Source organism: Salvia splendens, chromosome 15, assembly GCF_004379255.2.
Source record: "Salvia splendens isolate huo1 chromosome 15, SspV2, whole genome shotgun sequence".
Classification (NCBI taxonomy): domain Eukaryota; kingdom Viridiplantae; phylum Streptophyta; class Magnoliopsida; order Lamiales; family Lamiaceae; genus Salvia; species Salvia splendens.
Genome location: NC_056046.1, coordinates 34,805,623 through 34,825,609, shown reverse-complemented (window position 1 = coordinate 34,825,609; position 19,987 = coordinate 34,805,623). Strand labels below are relative to the sequence as shown.

General features: G+C 38.7%; 1 protein-coding gene across 4 annotated transcripts; it reads right to left on the bottom strand.

Annotated features, from left to right (window-relative positions):
• Positions 1-337: 337 nt before the first annotated feature.
• Positions 338-15,451, bottom strand: LOC121767949 (2-alkenal reductase (NADP(+)-dependent)-like). Of its 4 annotated transcripts, XM_042164278.1 has the most exons (6): positions 15,380-15,451; positions 15,213-15,283; positions 14,209-14,273; positions 1,407-2,028; positions 1,233-1,319; positions 412-888 (listed from the first exon to the last, which is right to left on the bottom strand). In XM_042164278.1, exons 4-6 carry the CDS (start codon positions 1,550-1,552, stop codon positions 582-584), a joined length of 540 nt encoding a protein of 179 aa, XP_042020212.1. In that variant the 5' UTR covers positions 1,553-2,028; positions 14,209-14,273; positions 15,213-15,283; positions 15,380-15,451; the 3' UTR covers positions 412-581. The 4 variants fall into 4 exon arrangements, 3 of the variants coding, with proteins under 3 accessions (XP_042020212.1, XP_042020211.1, XP_042020210.1); XR_006043247.1 differs by lacking the exons at positions 14,209-14,273; positions 15,213-15,283; positions 15,380-15,451 and adding exons at positions 338-364; positions 2,430-2,991 and having other exon boundaries at positions 511-888; XM_042164277.1 differs by lacking the exons at positions 14,209-14,273; positions 15,213-15,283; positions 15,380-15,451 and adding an exon at positions 2,430-2,991 and having other exon boundaries at positions 1,407-1,562; positions 1,850-2,028.
• Positions 15,452-19,987: the final 4,536 nt, after the last annotated feature.

The following is a 19,987-nucleotide window of genomic DNA, read 5'->3' as shown; positions in this document are numbered from 1 at the left end:
ATGGTTAACGAATTCGGGTCCCTACTCAGGCTAGTGCACTGATGGGGATCGTGAGCCGTCCTCTAGGTCGGCCGGTCCAGTGATCGAGTTTGTGGCCACATTCTCGTTTCACATGATGGTTCAGATATGGTACAGGATGAGGGATGATGATTGCCTGCAGGCATAATTTTATTTAAGGAATGATTTAGTGTTTCTCGGCCTTTTAAAGTAAAACCCGAGTTTCACTCAATGATGGCTTGACATAATCGATAAATGTATTTTGGGCATGAGTTCACTGAGTACATCAAGTACTCAGCCCCTGCATATGTTTTCCCTATGTGCAGGTTGAGCGAGGAAGGGAGGCGGAGGATGTTGAGCATTGGACCTAGATCATATTCAATAAACATTCCGGTTACTATTGTGTCTCTATACATAGTAGTAGCTAACTCTCAAATGCTTCCGCTATGCCAAGTTTTAAGAATTTCTTTGTTTTCCTTTGAATTGTCAAACTATGTCATTGACGTTATGTACCTTAAAGATTTGAAACCTTGTTGATAAATGAAATTTCGTATTTTGATCGATATGTCGTACTTCCTTGTCTGCTACCCCTTGATTGTTATTTCCCTTTCTTCCCCGCTTCTTAATTCCCCCATTAGTCGCGATCCACCGTACTTTCTATCCTTAGGAAGTGCGGTCGTGACATCGCTAGTGAAAAATCCTTCCATACGGACCCGTTTTACTATTGCGTTAATCAAGTTGTGGACGCCTTCGGGCTGCTCAAGGTTGTTGTATTGGGAGATCATCCCACAAAGCGCAACACGGCCGTTGAGTCTCATGTTGTTTAGCACCGCTTCGAGCATCTTCCCTCCCATGTTGTCAAAGTAGATGTCGATGCCATCGGGGAAGTACCTAATTAACAACAACACAAATATGTGAGTATTATCTACATATCGATAAATTGCCGGAAAAACTATAAAATTTGGTCAAATTCTTTCAAAAAACTAACCAAAAAAATTATATATTTGGATTTGTTATCCACAGTCGTGGGATGATTGTGAACTGATCCATACTTGGTGGTTTTCTCAGCTGATTTACCAAACTTCGCGGTTTTTTGCTAGTTTTTATGAAATTTGTGTTGAAAACAAAAGGATTCTTTTGTTATATAAGAACATAAATATGTGTATTGTGTGTTAAATTACTAACTATTCTTCAATGTTAAATAAGTATACACATTTTTATAGCAATGATAGAACCTCTTCAACGCTGCATTATAGTCTTGCTCTTCTTTGTAGTTGAATGCTTCGTCAAACCCGACTTGTTCATCAAATGTGAAACATAAACTTGCCACAGAAGAAAAATAGCACATAAATCGACAACCAATCTAGCCAACAATCTAATAAGTTTTCGATAAGCCATTAGATTCTGACCTTTTCTTTGCTCCTTGCACTCCCAACAACGTAACACCCTGCGATCTTTGCAAACTGACCAACGAGCTGACCAACAGCTCCGGATGCAGCAGAGACATATACAGTTTCCCCCTTTTTGGGAGAGCAAAACTTGAAAAAACCAACATAAAGGCATGCCTAAAATGATAACGCGAAACACGTTGATTTTCAGTCTCAAGTTAGTACATCTCCTACTGTTGTTTTTCAGAAACTATCAAGATAAACGGTACAAATCCAACATTTCCCAATCTATTAATTCAAGCATATATAGTTCATCAACAGCTCGTTTTCGTTAACAGTTAACTGCATACATAACTTCTGCAGACTCACAAACAACTAGTTCTAGATCAGACAAATAGCACTAGGAAGCAGGAATCAAGCGTGAAATTTGAAGTCGATAATCACAAGGGGCTCGAGAAACTCACCAAGAATCCCTGTATAATAAGAGAGGGGCAAATCTTTATCTTGAACCTTAAACAATTGGTCTGGATCTTTAATAAGGCTATACTCCTCCCAGCCAGTAAACCCCCCAAACTAGCTCGCCCGTCTTGAAATTTGGATGAGACGAATCCAGTACTTTCGACACTCCAAATCCATAAATAGGCTGTCACCATAAAAAGGTCAACAAACACAAAAAAGATGCAACCAACATTGCATCAATGGAAAGATAACATTTTTTATTTCTTTCCCCAAAATCTCAAACTATTCATCAAACAAGACCTCTGCAGAAACATCAAAAAGACATAACAAACATTTTATCAATAGAAAGATACAGTTTATATTTTTCTCCCCAAAATCTCAAACTATTCATCAAACGAAAAAAAATACTATTGTTATATTCCAATGAGATCATCTACACAATATTGTATTATAAGTCTATTTTTTTAATAAAATAAAAAATTAAGGGCCCCAATTTAAATCAAGACATGTATAACAAATTCTATTCCAACCAGAAGAAAAATTAATTTCAACAACAAAAATTTCACTTAAAAAAACTAAACTTACAGAATCCAGCATGAAAGAAGGTAAATCGAGCTCCTGATTCTTCATGAGGGCAAGAATAAAAGGATCGATGGATAAGTAGAGATTCTTCACCAAAACGGCGCCGTCGCAACCGCTGGGAATTTTAAGCTGAATTTTGGAAGTTCTCAGCGACATATCGGATTCGTTCACAGATGTTTTGACATAGTTGCTGAGTATCACTTGCTTGTTGCTAATTTCCTCACCCATTTTGCCGTTAATTCTGGTGGAATTCTGGTGTTCAGCTTCATTGTTTTATATCTGAAAATCCCTAGAAAAGCTCTAGGCTAATGGAGTAGAAGTTTTGGGTTGTGTGTAGTAGCGGCGCCTCTGCTAGGTGAGAATCATAGGGACCTCTAATTTTCTATGGAGGGACATCTTTTTTTTATATTATTTTAGATCCGTGAACTTTAAAAATATAACTTGAGGTCCGTCAACCGTGAGTTAATATCAATCGAAGTACTTTTTTACTATTTTCAAGTTTTTTGGATGAAAATACCCTCAATCATATTTTTAATTAACTTATCACATACTCATATGGTTTTTGTAAATGATAATAAATAGCTAAAGTGGACATATGATAAAGTAAGAGAGAGAATAACTTAGAAGAGAGTCTTATCTACATTATTCTCTATCTTACTTTACCCATTATTCATTAATTATTTATTACTCCCTCCGTCCATGAAACGTTTTCCAGTTTTTCCATTTTGGTCCGTCCGTGAAATGTTGTCCACTTTGCTATTATTTTACTTTTTTGGTAAATGGTTCTCATATTCCACTAACTCATTACACTCACATTCTATTATAAATTCAATATATAAATATGGGACCTACATTCCACTAACTTCTTTCACTCACTTTTCTTTACATTTCTCAAAACACGTGCCGAGTCAAACATGGACAACATTTTGCGGACGAAGGAAGTATCATTTGTTCAAAACGAGTGCAGAAAATGAAATGTGACAAAATTTCAGGGACGGAGGGAGTAGTAAAAATATGTATAAAAAAATATGGGTATGTGATAAGTTTATTAAAAATATGTACCCGGTATTGAGGGTATTTTCATCAAAAAAACTTGAAAATAGTAAAAAAATATTTCGATTGATATTAACTCATAGTTGACAGACTTCAAATGATATTTTTAAAGTTCACGGATCTAAAATGATACATTGACAAAGTTCGTGGACTAAAAAAAATATTCCTTCTACTCTATAATAGGCGGGGTTATTTTCTTCAGCAACCATTTAATTAAAAAACAAATATTAACACCTAAAGCCCCTAACCAGCCGCAATTCTCCAACACTGAACACTTGAAAAAAGATCCAATACGTGGGCCCACCAGGCCATATAAGGGAAACTGAACGAGTCTCAGTTTGTATTTTCTTTTATGACTTTAGGTTATGGCTGGCAAAATTTATTGTATTTATAGGTCATTAGGTATTAAGTTCACTACATTTGACTAATTCACGCACAACATTTGTAAAGTTGTTTTCAATACTTTAAAAAGATTTCAGTAATTCATTTAAAAAGTCGCCAAAATATTCTTACCTCTTCTTTTGTGGTTGGGCGTGACGAGTTGTGGTGTTGAGCCTTCGACGTTTAACACTTTAGCCAATTAATACAAGGATAGATTTTGACTCCAAAAGACTCTTGGGTCCAGAGCGGAAAGAAACTGAGGCTCTGATACCAAACTGTCACGACCGCCCTTTAGGGTTAATAAATACGGGCGATCGTGATTAAAAGAACTTAATAAACAGACAAAGGAAACTAGGGTTTCAGTAAAGAGTTTGACCAATAATTAATATTTAATAAAAAGGGGCCAAGAGTTTGACATTATCCAAATAATTAGGTTCAAAGCTAAAAGATTGACGAGTAAAAACAATGTCTCAGCGGAAGCGTCCAAGAGAAAGAGTGATGTCATGTGTGGAGACACAACGACACTCGTAGTACACAACTAACCAAACCATGCTTCAATTTTAAATTGCTCAACACCACCAATTGCTCATCGCCGCTCAACCTGCACATAGGGAAAACACATGCAGGGCTGAGTACTTAATATACTCAGTGGGCTTATGTCGAAAACATTTGATGAAAGTTATGTCATCCATACCACAGTGAACTCGAGTTTTACATTTAGAAAAGAAATAGCATCGAGTATCACAAAACAATTTCATAGACTGGCCAGTCAAAACAATCTCCCAACTTTCTCAATAATCATTCAACCACATCCTCTGTCCATAGTGCGACGAAAGTGTGGCCACACTATTCGCCCACGAGACCGGCCGACTAGCAAGGACGGCTCACGATCCCAACTGTGTACACTAGCCTGATAGGGTTTGCGGCCCTACTCGGACCCGAATTCGTTTAACATAGCCCTATAGCCTAATGGAGCGAACTCACAAACTAGGCATCAGGCAACAATCTCAACATAGCCCTATAGCCTAATGGAGCGAACTCACAAACTAGGCATCAGGCGACAATCTCATCATCAAAATAAACATGGCATGACATAACAATTTAAACCACCCTTATTCCACCATAATCATAATTTTGAAAGTGTAAAAGAGTTTAGCAAAAGAAAGCCCACCTCGACTGCTTAATTCTCAAGTACTTTCTTCCCCTTGGTATCACGATTCACTTGCGAGAATTCACCTTTAGAATTTTGATAATACATAAATCAACACACTTTTCAAATAAATAAAATGCATGCATCCTATGTCTCCAATTATTTTCTTGATCAAGATTATAAACTTTCTTAATTAGAAACTTAGGTACTTCGATTAACGCCGAGCGATCAAGCACCAACAAATCGCATAAAAGACAGGCATAAACCAATTAAATAAACCAACTAAATTAAATGGGGCAAAAGGGAGTAAGGAAAACGAACTAAAATACTCCATCGTACACGTACACATATACTCTTATCCCTTTCTACTTTAGTATAAAATACTAATGGTATTAGATGAATAAAACAATTTAGAAACACATATTCCCATTCAACACTATACGTGTACACGTATACTCTTCCACCACTATTTTAAAACCATCACCAATTATTAAAGTAATATATATATTATATATATATTATATATATATATATATATATATATATATATATATATAAATTCCAATGCTTCTTCCCCTTTTTGACACACAAATACGGTCTCAAATTCAAACTTTGGAAAAACGTCTTCAACTAATAATAAAAAAATGTTTTACAGTAATGAAATCAACACTTCTTCTTTCCAGATCCGTCGTTCTTCCTTTCTCTCTCAATCCCCCTTTTCTTCTTCCCCAAATTTAAACTCAAGCAAAAACGAATGAAACAAAGATAAAACCCCAATTGACGGACACTCTCTTCTCGCGCCATCGTCTCCACGAGCAGCCGCTCCATCATCGTTTCCAGCGCCACGACCAGAGTTGTCCGATGGTTTGGCATATCCGTTTCCATTCCCGAAACAGCCCCGATTTACCCCGAAGCTAAGTTCTTACTTGATTCCGATTCGTTAAATGTTCAATCTTTTATTCGGTTTTGTTTTTATTACTAGATTATTAGATTGGTTACGGAGCTTATGAGATGCACAAAATTGAGGCTATTGTAGAGGGGAATTGATGTTGCCTAGCAGCAAAAGAAATTGGATTCACGGCAAGTTTTGCTTTTCCTCTCAAACTGTGATGCCAAGCAATTGTGTCACGAGTAAATAAATTGCGATTTTGTACTCGCCAGTTGCAAAAGCAAGTAGATTGAATGAGTTTGCAAGATTACCTTGAATAGAATTTGAAAGAATAGGTCTTGGTTTCTTGCTGCAGAGAACGATTAGAAGAGAAACTAATTGGGGAGTGCATAATATAGAGGGAGGGTATTAAAAGATATGGGAGAGATTTAGGAAGTGGGGAGGAAACGGTTTTAACGTTGGTTAAGGCGGTGGAATTCTAATTCTTCTTCTTTTCTTTTTTTACTAATTTGAATTTGTTTGGTATTTATTTACAGATCACGGAGGAGAAAAGTCTCATCACAGAGGAGGAAAATCTCTGCAGAATCTTTAATTAAAAAATTTGGATTAATGCAGCTCGGTGACCAAGTCAACAGGGAGAAGATTTAGTTAAATTAGTTTAATTCGCGGTCCCTTTGTATTTTATTTAAATTGTGCAGCCACAATTTATTTATCATGGACTGAGTTTTTATATCACTTATTCAATTTTTTCGATCCAACTCGCAGATTGAGGCCAATATATTTATTCCTCACGGAAAGGAATTATTTTAAATCCGCTCAGTAATTTATTTCACAAATCCCCAGTCTAGCCACAATTCCACTCAACAATTAATTCACGGACTTCGCAATATTAATAGCATTAAATGCAAGTACTTTAGGGTTCAAAAATTAGGTTTAGAAAAACGGGGCGTTACATCCTACCAACCTTAACAGAAATTTCGTCCCGAAATTTGTTACCCTTAAGTAAAGAGTTCTGGGTACAATTCCATCATCTTGTCCTCATTCTCTCACGTGGCTTCTCCATGCCCATGATTTTTCCAAAGTTCTTCGACACAAGCAACATGTTTATTTCTCACATTCTTGATCTTTCGGTCCAAAATAGATTGGGGTCTCTCCTCGTAGCTCAAGTCTGGATTCAAAGCGACTTCTTCGTATTGGATCACGTGTTTCAGGTCGAACACGTATTTCCGTAACTGTGACACATGGAAAACGGTGTGCAAATTCCCAAGGTTTGGTGATAGCGTCAATCGGTATGCAACAGGGCCCACTCCTTCAAGAATTTCGTAAGGCCCAATAAATCACGACTTCAATTTGCCCTTGACGCCAAAACGTGTTGTCCCTTTTGACGAGGATACCTTCAGGAAAACTTTATCGCCAGCTTGGAGTTGTAGGTCAGTTCGTCGGACATTCGCGTATGGTTTCTGTCTGTCTTGAACTTCTTTTATCCTTTCACGAATTTGCCAAACGATTCCCACCATCTCTTCAACTGCTTCGGGTCCAAGTATTCTTCTCTCGCCAACTTCGTCCCAGTAGAGTGGCGATCTACACTTTTTCCCGTAATGTACTCAACTTCGGTTGAGTACCACGGCTCTCAACATATCCTCGAGAGTTTGGCTCGTTCTTTCGGACTGCTCATCGGTTTGCGGGTGAAACGTTGTGCTGAAGTTCAATTTAGTTCCAAGCTCTTTCTGTAGACTTATCCAAAATCTTGAGGTGAATTTTGGGTCACTATCGGACGTAATAGTCACTGGGGCACCATGCAATCGGACTATCTCCTTTACGTAAATTTGAGCTTGCTTGTTGGACCCATAACTTATGAGAATCGGTATGAAGTGCGCACTCTTGGTAGGTCGATCTATAATTACCCAATTAGTGGTGTTTCCTCTCAGAGTCCTCGACAATCCCGTCATGAAATCCATGGAGATGTGCTCCCATTTCCACTCAGGGATCTCCAGTGATTGTAACTTCCCATACGGTCGTTGATGTAGAGCCTTCACTTGCTGGCAGACTAAACATCTCTCAACAAATGACGTTATATCCCTCTTCATACCAATCCATCAAAAGGACTTCTTCAGATCTTGATACATTTTCGTATTCCTAGGTTGGCGGTGTAAGGAGTCTCATGTGCTTCACTCATAACTTCGTTTTTGAGTTCCTCGTTATTCGGTATGCATAGTCTTCCTTCGAAAGTAAGGGCATTGTCACCTTCTTCGCTAAAATTCCCAGATTCGCCAGTTCGCACCTCTACACGAATCTCCTCTAATTTCGCATACATCCGTTGTGCTTCAATAATTCTCTACCTTAGATCAGGTTCAACAACTAAGGTGGCGATTCGGGCTTCCACTGTTCCAAGTGCCCCCACCACTTCCAAACGCATCTTGCTGAACTCGCGAATCAGGCTTTCCTCTTTGGTGAGAAAAGTAGCCAGTTGGGAATGGTCCTTCCGGCTCAAAGCATCTGCCACTACATTTGCTTTGCTTGGGTGGTAGTTGATGCCACAATCGTAGTCTTTCACCAACTCGAGTCATCTTCGTTGCCGCATGTTCAAATCTTTCTGCTCAAAGAAATACTTTTGGCTTTTGTGGTCCGTAAAGATCTCACATCGAACTCCGTAGAGATGATGTCTCCAAATCTTTAAGGCGTGTACTACCGCTGCTAACTCCAAGTCGTGGGTTGGATAGTTCAACTCGTGTGGCCTCAATTGTCGTGACGCGTAAGCAATCACTTTGCTGTTTTGCATCAACACACATCCAAGTCCCACCTTCGAAGCTTTAGTGTATACCACGTAGTTCACTCCAGGCCCTGGCTCGGCTAGAATCGGTGCACTAGTTAGCTTCTCCTTCAACAATTAGAAACTTGCCTCACACTCCGGGGTCCAATTGACTTTTGCCCCCTTCTTGAGTTGTTGGTTCATGGGTCTCGCTATCTTGGAGAATACATCTATAAACCCTCGGTAGTATCCTGCCAAGCATAGGAAACTCCGAATCTCGTTTGGTGTTTAAGGTGCTTTCCATTGCTGTACCGCCTTAACCTTGGCGGGGTCCACTCGAATTCCTTCTGCCGACACAATGTGACCAAGGAAGTTCACTTCCTTAAGCCAAAACTCACACTTGCTGAATTTGGCATATAGTTTCTCACTCCTCAATGGCTCCAAAGTGATTCGCAGGTGTTCCTCGTGTTCCTTCTCATCCTTCGAGTAGACGAGTACATCATCTATGAAGACCAAAATGAATTTATCCAAATATGGATGAAATACTCGATTCATTAAATCCATGAATACTGCAGGTGCATTCGTCAATCCAAACGACATTACCACAAACTCATAGTGACCATATCTTGTGCGAAAAGCAGTCTTCGGTATGTCCTCTCTTCGGACTCTCAATTGATGGTATCCGGACCTTAAGTCCATCTTTGAGAACACACCGACTCCTCAAAGTTGATCGAATAGGTCACCTATCCTCGGCAGTGGATATTAGTTCTCGAGGTCATTTTGTTCAACTCTCTATAGTCAATACACATTCTCATCGACCCATCTTTCTTCTTCACAAAAAGCACAGTCGCGCCCCACGGTGAAACACTGAGTCTAATGAAACCCAAGTCCATGAGTTCGTGAAGTTGTATCTTGAGTTCCTCCAACTCTTTAGGTGCAATTCGATATGGGGCCTTGAACACTGGTGTCGACCCTGGCTCTAGGTCGATTATGAACTCCAATTGTCGATCTGGCGGTGGGCCATGCAAAGCTTCAGGAAAAAAAAATGTCTGGAAATTCTCGTACCACGGCAACATCCTCCACTTTCCTTTCTTCTTTTCCATCTCCTTGTAGATAGACCAGATAGGCAGGACGCCCTTTCCTCAACATCGTAGTGGCTTGGAATACGGAGATGATAGACGTTTTTCTGTTCATCGTGATTCCATGATACACGATTGGTTCCTTTCCAGGGGCTTGTAATGATATTTGTCTCTCCTTGCAACGAATAGTAGCAAAATTGGCAGTTAACCAATCCATTTCCAAGATTATATCGATATTCCACATTGCCATGACTTGTAGGTTGTGCGTGACTAGCTTAAGTTCTCCCATAAAAATTTTTACATTCGAGCATGTTTGAGAAATCTCTATTACCCCTCCCACTGGTGAGGTCACCATCATCTTATGCTCAGATTTATTAGCAGGCACACATAGTTCTGATATGAAAGGATGCGATGCGCCCGTATCAAACAATACAACAATAGATGTATCGAGGAGTTTGCCCATACTTGCCAAGTTTCCGTTTTCGTGACTCTCTTGTTCAGTCTTGGGTTGTTTAGAAATCAACGCATATGCTCTGAGGAGGGAAGTCTTGGGTGGTGAAGTTGTTGTTGTCGCGAAGGTTGATCACGATTCACCCTTGGTTCCGCTAGTGGTGCCCTCGGCTGCTGACGGAATCTTTGATTGTTCTGCCTTGACCCCATCCCCACATTCTTGCTCGGACACTCTTTAGGGAAGTGGCCATTTCCTCCACAATCAAAGCACTTAGTAGTGTTCTGCATTCTACACTCTCTGAAATGGTACTTGGAGCACACATTGCATTGTGGTGGTCTAGGTCGGAAGTCACCCCTCTAGTTAGAGAAATTTTGTCTGCCCCCATACTGTGGTCGGTTTTGGGTAGGCTGGTACCTCTTTTTTTCATAGTGGGTCCTATTCCCATCCCACTTTCTCTTCTCTCGAGAATAATGTGGTGGAGGCAGTGCCAGTGTAGTGTTTCACATCGCCCTCTCCTTGGGCATAGTTGCCTCAACATCTAGTGCGAGGGCCAACGTTTCTGCGTATGTAAGTCTCCCACGACTAGCTAATGCCATCTTTATCTCATGCCTTAGACCCTCACGGAACTTATCAGTTAGCTTCTCGTCGGTGTCAACTTGTTCAGGTGCATACCGAGTCATATCGCAGAGTGCGGTCATATTCAGTCACCGACATAAGCCCTTGGGTTAAGTTGTAAAACTTAGCTGCATTTGCCTTTCAGTAGCCCTTTGGTACGTACTTGTTATATATCGCCTCCTTAAAGTTCTCCCAAGTCATTCTACCCACTTGATCTCGTGGCGTGGTCTTCATCTTGGTATCCCACCAGAAGTTAGCTGACCCAGTCAATTGGTAGGTCACACAAGTCATTCGTTCCGCATCGTTGCACATCAGAATCGTGAAAATACGCTCCAATTCGCGTATCCAGCTCTCAGCCCTTTTCCGGCTCTCCCATTCCATCGAAGACGGGAGGTTTTTGTTTTAAGAACATCTTCACAATTTCTCGGTCTACTGGAGGCGGAGGAGGTGGTGGTGATGGTGCTTGCACGCGTTTCTCTTTTCGATTGTTTCCCATTTTAGTTGGCCACTTGTTGGATGATTTCCTCTCATCGACGACCTTCGTTCGTATAACATAATCTATCAGGGTGCTCGTATTTTCATTCCAATACTATCGTACAACGATGATCTTATGTGACGACCTTAATATTCCGACTCTCAGTTGTTATCCGTATATCCATTGATCAACCACTTACATAAATTCTGAGCTGCAAAACGTGATCATTTGATGTACACGGCTTCTCTAAGCTTTTTGTTTCTCAAGACCTAATATCTAGGTATGGCACAACGTTTGATTATTCTGCCATTTGCTGCAACTAAGCATAGATGCAAAAATATTCGACTCCTTGAGTTGTTGGTGTATCATTTGTATGTGTCTCTTGAAACTTATTCCTCATATGTGTTTGCAGAGATCGAGCCATTGTCCTTCTTGAGAGTCTTGTATCAAGAATTTAGAAATCTATTTAACAGTCTTACTTGGACCAGAACGGATTTCAACATGAGGAGTACTATTGAAATTTCCCTTGATTAGAATGGCTCCAAAAATGACTCAAGAGGAACAAGAATGAGTCACTACTTTCATTAAAAGGAAACAGTGATGCATCAGTTGCAAATTGCAGGTCAATCAAAAGTTTTAAATGCACGAAAAGAATATCATTGTCAAGGAGCTTCATAGAAAGAAATTTTTGATAATCCAAGTAAGTACTGTCAATTAAATTCATCCATTCTAGCTACAAATGTGGCACTACGTCATTTCCCGAAGATAATAGAGGCGTTCTCGAAAACTCTAAATTCTAACTCAAGATTCTTGGTGTCGTTACAGCAATTAACTGTCCTGGAAGGTCACATCTTCATATTGTTTTTGGCTCGCCCTAGCGGTCATTCACTTGGTAATAACCCTCTCGGCCTTAACGTGTCATAAGTGTTGTCATATTTGTAACGCGTCGTCGCATTAACATGTTATGCACGATTGCATTCACTTTATTTGATTGCAGGCACAATTTCTCGTCGTTGTAATGATACATCACCTAACATTTCTTCTTGTCTTGATCTCGTTAGAAACTTCCTTTCTTTTTGTTCTTATCATCCAGGGAAAACAATAGGCAGCTATAATAGTCCGTCTAGTTCGAAATATATGTTTTCGTTTGTCCCATCACTTAGGAAAGTGATATTGTAGTTATTAATTTACAACTATGTTCGAGCACGTTCAGCCTAGCATACTTCTTAGGCACTCTATGTTTTACAGACATAGTTCATAGTCTCATACTTCAACATATATTCGATCGTTGCTTAATTCAAGCTTCATATGGATTCTACATTTGCAACAAAGTTCAAAATTTCACATTTCACTTTCATAATGATTTTATACGATACCTCGTACTTCATCAATCATGAATTATCACATAAAACGTATTGCGCAGTCAAACATGTTTATCCATATAAACCATTTAGCATTCCATAGCATTTCATCCAGCATATATTAAAATTTAAAATAGTAACTCAATCTATCCATCATCCATGGAATCACATTTCATAAATCATACAGTTCATGGACATCTGTATCACAATCACAAAATTGCAACTATGCACTCATCATGCTTTGTATTCACAGTTTCATAATCATGCAATTTCGACCACATAGGCATAAAAATGAATTTCCGCTCAAGTAATCAACATGTATGTCATTTAAGTTAAATTCGCAGTTCAAATTTGTAATAACAAGTCTCCGCCTCAAGCATGCGATTATATTCACACTTCAATATCCATAACATTCACCTTCAATCACATTCTCCCATAGTGTCTCACGTCTCGTATGACCACAATTTTTTCTAAAAGCCATAGCATTTACTTTAAATTTCCTATAGACCTCAAAATTGCCATTTTCACAAGGAACCATTTTTCCATCGAATTTCAAAGATTTCAGTAATTCATTTAAAAAGTCGCCAAAATATTCTTACCTCTTCTTTTGTGGTTGGGCGTGACGAGTTGTGGTGTTGAGCCTTCAACGTTTAACACTTTAGCCAATTAATACAAGGATTGATTTTGACTCCAAAAGACTCTTGGGTCCAGAGCGGAAAGAAACTGAGGCTCTGATACCAAACTGTCACGACCGCCCTTTAGGGTTAATAAATACGGGCGATCGTGATTAAAAGAACTTAATAAACAGACAAAGGAAACTAGGGTTTCAGTAAAGAGTTTGACCAATAATTAATATTTAATAAAAAGGGGCCAAGAGTTTGACATTATCCAAATAATTAGGTTCAAAGCTAAAAGATTGACGAGTAAAAACAATGTATCAGCGGAAGCGTCCAAGAGAAAGAGTGACGTCATGTGTGGAGACACAACGACACTCGCAGTACACAACTAACCAAACCATGCTTCAATTTTAAATTGCTCAACACCACCAATTGCTCGTCGCCGCTCAACCTGCACATAGGGAAAACACATGCAGGGCTGAGTACTTAATATACTCAGTGGGCTTATTCCGAAAATATTTGATGAAAGTTATGTCATCCATACCACAGTGAACTCGAGTTTTACATTTAGAAAAGAAATAGCATCGAGTATCACAAAACAATTTCATAGACTGGCCAGTCAAAATAATCTCCCCACTTTCTCAACAATCATTCAATCACATCCTCTGTCCATAGTGCGATGAAAGTGTGGCCACACTATTCGCCCACGAGACCGGCCGACTAGCAAGGACGGCTCACGATCCCACCTGTGTACACTAGCCTGATAGGATTTGCGGCCCTACTCAGACCCGAATTCGTTTAACATAGCCCTATAGCCTAATGGAGCGAACTCACAAACTAGGCATCAGGCGACAATCTCATCATCAAAATAAACATGGCATGACATAACAATTTAAACCACCATTATTCCACCATAATCATACTTTTGAAAGTGTAAAAGAGTTTAGCAAAAGAAAGCCCACCTCGACAGCTTAACTCTCAAGTACTTTCTTCCCCTTGGTATCACGATTCACTTGCGAGAATTCACCTTTAGAATTTTGATAATACATAAATCAACACACTTTTCAAATAAATAAAATGCATGCATCCTATGTCTCCAATTATTTTCTCGATCAAGATTATAAACTTTCTTAATTAGAAACTTAAGTACTTCGATTAACTCCGAGCGATCAAGCACCAACAAATCGCCTAAAGACAGGCATAAACCAATTAAATAAACCAACTAAATTAAATGGGGCAAAAGGGAGTAAGAAAAACGAACTAAAATACTCTATCGTACACGTACACATATACTCTTATCCCTTTCTACTTTAGTATAAAATACTAATGGTATTAGATGAATAAAACAATTTAGAAACACATATTCCCATTCAACACTATACGTGTACACGTATACTCTTCCACCACTATTTTAAAACCATCATCAATTATTAAAGTAATATATATATATATATATATATATATATAAAAATTCCAATGCTTCTTCCCCTTTTTGACAAACACAAATACGGTCTCAAATTCAAACTTTGGAAAAACGTCTTCAACTAATAATAAAAAAATGTTTTACAGTAATGAAATCAACACTTCTTCTTTCCAGATCCGTCGTTCTCCCTTTCTCTCTCAATCCCCCTTTTCTTCTTCCCCAAATTTAAACTCAAGCAGAAACGAATGAAACAAAGATAAAACCCCAATTGACGGACACTCTCTTCTCGCGCCATCGTCTCCACGAGCAGCCGCTCCATCATCGTTTCCAGCGCCGCGACCAGAGTTGTCCGATGGTTTGGCATATCCGTTTCCATTCCCGAAACAGCCCCGATTTACCCCGAAGCAAAGTTCTTACTTGATTCCGATTCGTTAAATGTTCAATCTTTTATTCGGTTTTGTTTTTATTACCAGATTATTAGATTGGTTACGGAACTTATGAGATGCACAAAATTGAGGCTATTGTAGAGGGGAATTGATGTACCTTTGGGGAGAAGAAATTGCCTAGCAGCAAAAGAAATTGGATTCACGGCAAGTTTTGCTTTTCCTCTCAAACTGTGATGCCAAGCAATTGTGTCACGAGTAAATAAATTGCGATTTTGTACTCGCCAGTTGCAAAAGCAAGAAGATTGAATGAGTTTGCAAGATTACCTTGAATAGAAGTTGAAATAATAGGTCTTGGTTTCTTGCTGCAGATAACGATTAGAAGAGAAACTAATTGGGGAGTGCATAATATAGAGGGAGGGTATTAAAAGATATGGGAGAGATTTAGGAAGTGGGGAGGAAACGGTTTTAACGTGGGTTAAGGCGGTGGAATTCTAATTCTTCTTCTTTTCTTTTTTTATTAATTTGAATTTGTTTGGTATTTATTTACAGGTCACGGAGGAGAAAAGTCTCATCACGGAGAAGGAAAATCTCTGCAGAATCTTTAATTAAAAAATTTGGATTAATGCAGCTCGGTGACCAAGTCAACAGGGAGAAGATTTAGTTAAATTAGTTTAATTCGCGGTCCCTTTGTATTTTATTTAAACTGTGCAGCCACAATTTATTTAGCATGGACTGAGTTTTTATATCACTTATTCAATTTTTTCGATCCAACTCGCATATTGAGGCCAATATATTATTCCTCACGGAAAGGAATTATTTTAAATCCGCTCAGTAATTTATTTCACAAATCCCCAGTCTAGCCACAATTCCACTCAACAATTAATTCACGGACTTCGCAATATTAATAGCATTAAATGCAAGTACTTTAGGGTTTTAAAAATTAGGTTTAGAAAAACGGGGCGTTACAGTCCTCGCTTCTGGTCCTAACCTATATAGTTCAAATTCATATTTAACATGTTAATCAAGTCAATCCATATATAACTCATTCATAAAGTCAAAAGGAGATTAATTAACCATTAATTATTAACTACTCTAGTTTCAATTCCGTTGTGTTTAGATCGTGCATTTGTGTTTGGAACCTGAGTTTGGATATTTCCACCGCCGATCCTTTATGAAATGGAGTTGTTAGTTCTTGCTGTGTTAGATCTGTGGATTTCAATTATGATGACCCTGATGCGTTTAGTTTCAGCTCTCTTTTTGTTTTCACGTTGGTAGTTTGTGCTTTCAGCTAGTTGGGTGCATGAAATAGAGTAGATTGTCTAGATCTGTCTTATTTACGTTGGATCTCATACGGATCTGTGTTGAGTCTGTTTTATTTCATGTTAATATTCATGCTCTGTTCAAATATGTTGTTTGATGTTCGCTTTTAGTTTCTTGGAGAAGAAGAAGATGGTAGTTAGTTAAACTGCATGTTTCTGTCACCTTTTCTAGTTTTCACAGCTTTTTGGAGGCGCGCATTTGTGTCAGTGGTCCCAACATGCTTTTTGCTTTTCGCTTTATCAGTCTAGTTGATCAGTTGGTTATTTACTTCCATCATATTCTTATTTAACTTGATAAGTTTAGTTTATAAGTTGAGTCGTTTATTTTCTTAGGTAAATCTTAACCCCCAAAAGCGTGGCAGCAGCCAAAACCCCCCAAAATGTCTCAATCTCAATTCCATTCGCAACCATTCCTGTGCGATTCGACCCGTACTTCCCTCTACTAAGACGATAGTAGTGCGGGTTAAGGTCTTGAAAGACATCCCAAATTTCAATCTGGAGCACAAACAGCCATCAGTAGCTGTGCTTAGCTTGAGCCATCCGTTCTTAGACTTGACCAAGCGGTATATGCTATACGTGTTTAATTTTGATTGTGTTTCAGAGGGTTATAAAGGATTAGCTTAAAAGGCAGGCTTTTCAAATGGCGTCGTTGCCGGGGATGGATGACGTGACGTTTATGTGCTTGTGTTTGAGACACTAGTGTAAATAGTTTATTTACTTTGTTATTTCTTATTTCTTGTAGTTGCTGTACCTGGGCCCGAATCGTGGACGCTGGAAACAATACCGGGAACTGGAGAGACTCCGAGGGAAATTGGAAGATAAGAACAGCATTCGTTCCCGTTGTCACCAGGTCCGGGTTGAACACAGGAGGTCCATCATTTTCTACCTCTGAAGGGGAGGAAGATATACCCCCATTTGTTACGCCGCTAAAGGCTAGATCCAATAGTTACTTTCTGCCCACTAAATTATTAACAAAAGTCCTAAACCATTAACAACATGTAAACATTTTTGGGTTGGTGTTTGTTTTTGATACCTAGAGGCTAGATCCCTGGTATAGATGTTTTTAGTTTTTAACTTTTCTTACTTTTGGTGTTGGTTTGGGTGAGTTTTGTTCTTGTGGTTTGTGAGGCTTATTTCTCTTTGTTTACCTAGCTTGAGCATTTTTCTTTTCATCAAAAATAAAATAAAATTAAGAACAGCTATTGAAATTTGATCAATATCTTATTTTAATGCAAATAAAATGTCAACCATCACATTGCATCCTTTTAGGAGTTATCAATTGGCGGCGCATGCCCAGGCCTTTCTAGACTCAGGCCCATGACTAAAGTAGGCTAGATTGGGCTGCATTTTCTTTCTATAAGTTTAGACTCAACCTAGCTCAAGCTAGGTTGGGTACCCATAAATTAAATTATTGTTTATCAGTTTTTTTAAATGTATTTTTGAATGTTTTTTAATAAATTGTAGTACTCTAAATTAAAAAAAAAATTATGTGAGAATTAAATCATCTATATTCCTATAATTTCTAATTTTAATTGTATTTCGTATATATTTATTAGATAATTTTTTAATCACGTTAAATATTACTCCCTTCGTCCCATAAGAATAGACACTTTTGGTACGACATAGGTTGATGCAAAATTGGTAAAATATGAGAAACATTGAGAGAGAAAGTGATGGAACAATAAAGTCACCAAATATAGAAGTGGACTATTTATATGAGATAGATGGAACATTAAATATGTCTATTCAAATTTATCTTCCTATAATTATTTGAAAAAAAAAATCAATTGCAAAGAGATTTTGAATAATATATAAATAATTTGAGTGAATAAAATTTAAAAAAAATATTAAAATTAAAGTACAAATAATTAAAATAGTAGTATTAGTAGTAGTAGTAGTAGTAGTAGTAGATAGTATAGAGTTAGTTGTTGTGGGTAAGCATTCTTGTTATACCGCGGTCCTGTAAGCCATAGTGCATTTCCAAGCCTCTTACTAGTCCTTCCTAGACGGATTAAACCGTCTTCCTCCCGTAATCGCCTTTATCTCCCTGTTGGAGATCTCTGCTTGCCCATTTATTGAGGGTGGAAATATGGGGTAAGAATTCAGGTAAAGACTCTGGGAAAGTGCGAGAGAATATCGGACATCACGTTCTATGTAAGTTTATCTGGTATTTTGACTATGTTGAGGTTAGCTTTGCTCAAAGTTTAGGGTATCGTGGTACGGAAAATAATGTCGTGTATCACTTTTGCTATATGATATGTAGATATTATAGGCCTAATTTGTCAGCTCTGGCGCACTCCTAGCTCATAGGTCTAGGTGGTATAATGATTCTGTGAAGACTTCTAATACTGGGTTCTTCAGATCACCACGCCACTGATTGCTCTCACAAGACTCGCCTGGGTGTCGTGAAAGGCCTTTGGCTAGGCTATCCCACTTTGAAACATAATTCCGGAAAGGAGGAGGAAAATTGCGTGGACCTATGGAAATAGGCAGCATGAGTGGACATTTATGCGAGAAAATTGCCTTGACGGAGGAAGCCTCGGAGTTGAAGGGATAGAATAGAGATTTCTACGAAGACTCTAGAAGGCTATGTCCGCGTCTATAAAAGGGAGAAGCATGCACGCTGGAGGGACCTTCTCGTTGGAGGCCTCACTAACAGCCTGTAGCTCAGTTCACTTTTCACACACTTGGGTCTTTTCGTGGGGAGATTCAGGGGGTTATGCACTGGGTTTACTTTGAGCTTTCTTACATTTCGATTGGGTTGTAACACCGTCCTTCTGTGGGGCGAGAAAACAATTTAATTTCCGCTTTCATACTTTGCTGATTTCGCCGAGCTTCGCTGTTCGAAGCTCGGACCTCTGTTTGTTTTTGCTGAATATTCTCTTAGTTTAATGCAAGTTTGATTTCTGTTACGACTGTTATGTTGATTTTCGGAATTTTGGAGTTGGAGTTGGATTGTTCGAGTTGGATGCGTTTCGCAGTTGTTTTCTGAATTTATGCAGGTTTGCGGTGGATCTGGGTGATCAGAGTCTGTTTGTGGATGAATCAGAGGGTTGAGTTCGCTGGTGTTGTGGAGTTGTCTGCGATTGTTTGAATTTGAAAGGATCGGAGTAGATCTGTGAAAACCGGAGTTATGGGATCGATTGTGTCTGTTGTTGGGTTCGGATCGCTTGGATCCGGAGTGGATTAAGCATCTGACGTGAATCTGAGCAAGATTGATTTAAATTATGCCTAGTTTACGTGTTTTCATTTCATTTCGCCTAGTTTACGTAGATCTGATGTATTTTCAGTTTATGGTAAGTTTCGGCATTCCAATCTCTATATTCTGCTCGAATCTAGATATATGCTCTGTTTTCTCCATTTGCGTGTTTGAACTGGTTAGGAAATTGCATGTCGTTGTTAGTTGGAGCATGAGTTTGTTACTTGCAGCTTTAGCCGTACTTGCTATATTTGGAATCATGGTCCCCGCTGTTTATTCTCCCTGTCTAGTCTAATTAGTTAGTCGTTTACTCAATCTAGGAAGTAAAATGTGTCTCTCAGTATTGAAGTCTGATTCTATTACATTTCGTGTCTAGGTCTAGAGGTAGTTAAAATTCTCAACCCTTTTGCGTGG

What these genes read in the sequence shown, in the direction of transcription:
- LOC121767949 (XM_042164278.1), bottom strand. Translation starts at nt 1,552, where the DNA reads ATGTTGGTTTTTTCAAGTTTTGCTCTCCCAAAAAGGGGGAAACTGTAT. An exon ending in GTGCAAGGAGCAAAGAAAAG is followed by an intron (nt 1,320 to 1,406) that starts GTCAGAATCTAA and finishes TTCTGTGGCAAG; the next exon opens with TTTATGTTTCACATTTGATG. An exon ending in TATAATGCAGCGTTGAAGAG is followed by an intron (nt 889 to 1,232) that starts GTTCTATCATTG and finishes GTTGTTAATTAG; the next exon opens with GTACTTCCCCGATGGCATCG.